General features: G+C 39.7%; 1 protein-coding gene across 1 annotated transcript in view; it reads left to right on the top strand.

The window, feature by feature from the left end:
• PTPRD (protein tyrosine phosphatase receptor type D) overlaps window positions 1-6000 on the top strand; it is a gene marked incomplete at its 5' end in the record, with an annotated part of 288177 nt that overhangs the window by 134611 nt on the left and 147566 nt on the right. Inside the window, one exon of the mRNA XM_081317525.1 lies at window positions 3396-3540. Within this exon, the coding sequence (XP_081173651.1) occupies window positions 3396-3540 (145 nt within the window). The remainder of the gene's footprint in view (window positions 1-3395; window positions 3541-6000) is intronic.

The raw sequence follows: 6000 nt of genomic DNA, 5'->3' as shown, positions 1-6000 counted from the left end.
TTCTCCTTTTCAATCATATTTAATTTTTGGAGACAGCCTGGGGAAATCCATGCAATTTTTTGGTAAAGGTTTTTGAGAAGTGATTTGCCACTGCCTGTAGTGTACTATCATGGCATCATTGTTTCTTGGCACTACCACACAATTTTCCTCAAGTATTATCTGATAGAAAGGGACGCGGTGGCTCAGTGGGTTAGGACGCTGAACTTGTCGATCAGATGGTCGGCAGTTTGGCGGGTCGAATCCCGAGTGCCACGTAGCAGAGTGAGCGCCTATTACTCGTCCCAGCTTCTGCCAACCTAGCAGTTCGAAAGCACGTAAAAATGCAAGTAGAAAAATAGGGACCACCACGGTGGGAAGGTAACAGCACTCTGTGCGCCTTTGGCATCTAGTCATGCCGGCCACATGACCACGGAGACATCCTCGGACAAGCGCTGGCTCTTTGGCTTTGAAACAGAGATGAGCACCGGCCCCTAGAGTCGGAAACGACTAGCACACATGTGCAGGGGAACCTTTACCTTTATATCATCTGATAAAATGTAATGGTAACTCTAACACAGCTGTTAAATTTCTTATGTTACGGGTCATATTGTATACAGGTCACCCTTACTGCTTCGGACAGTGACAGTTTGCAGCTAAATAGGAATCACAAAAAGTAATTTTATAACTAAATCCTGCATTTGCAGCCTTCACAGGTCTGAAAATCAAAGGAAAGCTAAAGTAAGATCGTAAGCACAGTCGCATGATTTTTCACTTAGTGACTGCTTTGCTTAAGGACTGAGTTTCCAGTCCCATTTATGTCACTAAACGAAGATTTTATGTAACAGATACAAATACCATGGCAATAAATACTTTGAATGATTTATGTTATTTTTATACACATTTGAACATATGTATAGAGTTGCATATTGATATTGTATGCTGACATAGACATGATGATAATGATAATGATGATAATTATTTAGAAGGCTGCCCAACTCCCAAAGGATTCTGGATGTGTTACATAATGAAAAAAGAAGAATGCCCTCCCCCAGTTGAAAACAAGTATGCTGGGGGGAAACACAAAAACTCAATAACTGGGCTAAACAAACAGTCTACCTATGTGTGAGAGCAAAGGACATTTTTAAAGATTTGCAGAATTCTTGTAAGGTGTGACCATGTGAATATTCAGCAGGAAGCTGTTCCAAAGGACAGGTGTTACAACATTGTACACATACCTCCAGGGTTCCACCAAATGACTCTGTTACTAGGCAAACAGAAAACACTAGAGACAGTCAGTTATTGAAACAACCAGCCCATGTGCCATAAACTAGGGCATGGATAACCATCTGAAACTTCTCCCATGTGCCATAAACTAGGGCATGGATAACCATCTGAAACTTCTCCCATTTTCCAGGAATAGGCACAACTAGGGCAGAAGTTGAACCTATACAAAGACTCTGGTCACAGCTGTCACCTGATCCTCAAGCAGGAGCTGTAAGGAGAATCCCATAGCTCCCTAGTTTCAAATGGGGATGTAACAGTTCATTCAAGAGCAAAGGTGACCAATTCCTAAATCTAGGGGATCACAGCAACTTGATTTTAGCAGGGTTTTGCCTCTATCTGTTCCTTTCCATCCCAACAGCTTCCAGATATATATATTAAAAGCATGTGGACACAAACCAGGAAACCACAAGTTCTAGTCCTGCCTTAGGCATAAAGCTGATTGGATGCCCTTGGGGCAATGACACATTCTCCGCCATAGGAAGAAGGCAGTGGCAAACCATTTCCAATATCTTGCCAAGAAAATTACAGAGTCTAGTCTCTCTCTCTCTCTCTCTCTCTCTCTCTCTCTCTCTCTCTCTCTCTCTCTCTCTTGTATATATCTATATCTATATATCTATATCTATCTATCTATCTATCTATCTATCTATCTATCTATCTATCTATCTATCTATATATATACATATACACACACACATACATACATACATATAGGTATAGATATGTGTATATATGTATATGTGTGTCTTTGTGTATTCACTCACACGCATATATAAGTTTGTGTGTATGAATTTATTTCTAAGAAGTATATTTGTATGATTTACAGGAGCAAGTGACTCACAGAGCAGTGATTTTGAAGAATCTGTTTCTTCATGTCTTATTAATTTAGACTTAGTTGAAAGAGATTTCCATTTATATAAATTGTAGATGAAAGAAATGTAGTGATTGCTTCTTTAGGACTTTTCATTATATAGATTGTTATTATGTAGATGTGCCCATGTTGGTGCTTTTTACTACCAGCCATGTGCAGTTTTGTCAAGGTTGGTCTTAGTACAAGAACAGCATTTCAGGTACCGTATTTTCCGTTGTATAAGACGACTTTTTAACCCATGAAAATCATCTCAAAAGTTGGGAGGTCGTCTTATACGCCCAGTCTTATACACCAGAAAATAGTACATAAATCAATCGAGCGCCCCCGTTCTTGCAAAGCAACTTCAAGCCTCCTTAGTCCAGTGCCCCCTCCAACGTGACTCTCCCTTCCCACCCCCAAGAGCCTCTTAGCCCCTTCCCCTCCCCCTTGCAAACGCCAGACCCCGGGAGCTCTTGCGTCTATTCCAAAGGGTGGGTGGAAGGAAAAGCCCCTTTCGGCTCCGGCTTGGCTGCAACTCAGCGAGCCTGGGAAGGCATGCCCTCCCCTCTCACTGTGGAGGAAGCAGGGTGGGCTGGCGTCTGGCGGGAGCCGGCAGGGCAATCCTGCGCACGCGCGCGCTCCCTGGCTCCTAAGGAGTCCTCGGGGAGCCATGGCAGGCGCCTCACGCTCTTCCCTCTTGAGGCAGCCTCGGCGGAGCCGTCGGGCGGGAGCCGGCAGGGCAGTCCTGCACACGCGCGCACTCCCCGGCTGCTAAGGAGCGCTCCTTAGCAGCCGGGGAGTGCGCGCGTGTGCAGGACTGCCCTGCCGGCTCCCACCCGACGCCGGACGGCTCCGCCGAGGCTGCCTCAAGAGGGAAGAGCGTGAGGCGCCTGCCATGGCTCCCTGAGGACTCAGCTGGGGAGCGCGCGTGTGCGCAGGACTGCCCTGCCGGCTCCCGCCAGACGCCAGCCTGCCCTGCTTCCTCCACAGTGAGAGGGGAGGGCGTGCCTTCCCGGGCTCGCTGATTTTCCGGCGTATAAGACGAAAAATCTTGAAAATCATCTCAAAAGTTGGGGGGTCGTCTTATATGCCCAGTCGTCTTATACGCCAGAAAATACGGTAATATGGTTTTCAAGCATGGAGTTGTAGCTACATATAGTAGTTTTGGTAATGTTCAGTTTCTGTTGTAAAATACTTAATATTATGCTTGAATATTAGAAAAAGTGTGATTGGAATCACAAATTAGTATAAATTTATTCTCCCTTTTTTGTTATTTACCATTCAGCAGAGAATTTCTATTGATCCAGCTACATCTTATCACTTGCAAGGCCTAAAACCAAATAGCTTATACTACTTTCGTTTGGCTGCACGATCTCCACAAGGTCTTGGTGCATCAACAACAGAAATTTCAGCTAGAACAATGCAGTCAAGTAGGTGCCTCTCCTTGATTTCTTAATTTCCCTTACATTTCTTCTAGTTGACAAGCACAGAAGGTGTGGTTATTACATTTTTACATTGCAAAGAAGTCTAAGCATGCAAAATAAGGGCCTCTCACCTTTTTCACCATAATCTCTGGTAACATGTGGAGGTTTGCTCTATAGGTTCCAAAAAGGAACATCCACAGATAATTGCAGGACCAAAGAAAAATATATTTTACCAGTGATACTTTTTTTACAGCAATAGCTATAGCACTTAGACTTATATACTGCTTCACAGTGCTTTACAGCCCTCTCTAAGCAGTTTACAGAGTCAGCACATTGACCCCAACAGTCTGGGTCCTCATTTTACCGACCTTGGAAGGATGGAGGGCTAAATCAACCTTGAGCCAGTCAGAATCAAACTCCTAGAGTGAAGAGTGAGTTAGCCTGCAGTACTGCACTCTAACCACTGCACCACCATGGCTCTTCATTATTTTTTTTATCCTTAGAGAGAGATCCACAAAGTGCTGTTCTAAGAATATTTTTGTCACTGCTATTTTTCTTTAGGAAGCTCATTCTGAGATCTTTTAGGAAATTTAAAATGGCTATCACTGGAAACAAGGACATTCTTTGTTACTCAGTGGAGACAGTAATAAATATCTATAGAAAAATAGTTTTTCAAGGTAGGTATATCAGTCTTCTAGTGAATAGTTTTATTCCATAACACATTTAATATCCTCTAGCAGGGCATCTGATACAACATTAGTTCAAACTTTGAAAATTTTGCTTCTTTCCATATAAACCTCTTGCCAAATAAAGAGCAAATAAGCTTCATACAAAAAAGTAGCTCCAAAAGTTTTTAAAAAGATTTAATGCATCCCTTTTAGGAGATAAGGAAAACAGATATTATCATCACAACTTTGTCTAATCAGAAATAACAGCAATTGTGTTCCCTGTGCTGAAACATGAGAAATAAGATTTGAAGAATTAAGTTGAGGGACAAACCATTTCATAGAACATTTTATTTAAAATTACCAGGTCCATATAATGAATTTTCATCAAATAACTATTTCTACTTTGCTGTTGTCCATTAAACAGTCCACACAAAATGTAATGGGACTTATAAGTATTATGTTGAGAGTTGGGGGTCAGGAATCAGTTTCAAGTTTAATGTGATATATACAAATGAATGTAAGTAATCTAATAAAGGCTTTCCTATAATTTTTAGTAATAAATTTTCACTAATAAACTAAAGCTCTAGTTTAAATTTATCTATTAAAATACTCACTTGAGTTTTTGGGTAGAAAGGATTAATGTTTAAGTTAAGTGCATTTATATTAGTTAAATTATTTTGGCTTTTTTAACCAATCGACTTTTTATGTTCTAGTAATTTTCTCTTGTGTGTGGGTTGAGTGGGTGGTGTATGTATTATGAAATTGCTAGTAGATTTCAATTCTTTGCTAGCCAAGGTTTTTCCAAGAGGAGCTAAAATATTAAACGTATCTTCATTTATGGTAAGTACAAGTTACAGTCAAAGCCAACAGCCATGTCACTTTTTCATGGTAGGTAAATCTTTGATTAAGACAAATGAAAACTCTTTTCTGATTCTGCATGTTTTACATTTTATTGTCTACAATTGTGTTTGAATAAATATATTTTTAATTTAAAATGCAGACTGGTAGAAAAAGGAAAAATGGAAAATACAAGTACTTCTATGTTGATTTTTCAGAATTGAACAGTGCAGGAAAGATTGGCCAGTAGATAAATTGGAAGAAAGAAAGGAAGGAAGGAAGGAAGGAAGGAAGGAAGGAAGGAAGGAAGGAAGGAAGGAAGGAAGGAAGGAAGGAGAGAGAGAGAAAGGAAAGAAAGAAAGGAAAGACAGAAAGAAAGAAGAAAGAAAGAAAGAAAGAAAGAAAAAGAAAGAGAAAGAAAGAAACAAAGAAACAAAGAAAGAGAGAGAGAGAGAAAGAAAGAAAGAAAGAAAAAGAAAGGAAAGAAAGAAAGAAAGAAAGAAAGAAAGAAAGAAAGAAAGAAAGAAAGAAAGAAAGAAGGAAGGAAGGAAGGAAAAGAGGAAGGAGAGATGGGGAGGAAAAGAAAAAGAGAGAGAAAGAAAGAAAAAGGGAAAGACTAGTAAATATGAGATAACCAATATTACAGATGTATATACATATATACATACATAGAAGTATCATGTTTGATGTTTTTATTTCAAGAAGAATCATTAATCACAGGTAGGTAACAATAAATTGAGGCTCGTTTTCATGTATTTCCCCCAACATCCTTTTCCGCTTTTTAGTTAATTCATTTTCAGTTGTTTCATGTTAATAAGCCAAGGCTCATAAGACTGTCTAAATACTTTATTTCTAAATTTAATTTTTATTTTTCCTTGGTTTGCCCTTTATTATTTATTTTTCTTTCTTTTTGTTCATTTTTTTTTCTTCAACCACTTCTCTCCTTTCACTCAAATCCTCC

Source organism: Vipera berus, assembly GCF_964194415.1.
Source record: "Vipera berus genome assembly, chromosome: 2".
Classification (NCBI taxonomy): Eukaryota; Metazoa; Chordata; class Lepidosauria; order Squamata; family Viperidae; genus Vipera; species Vipera berus.
This window is presented reverse-complemented; position numbering and strand designations above follow the sequence as displayed.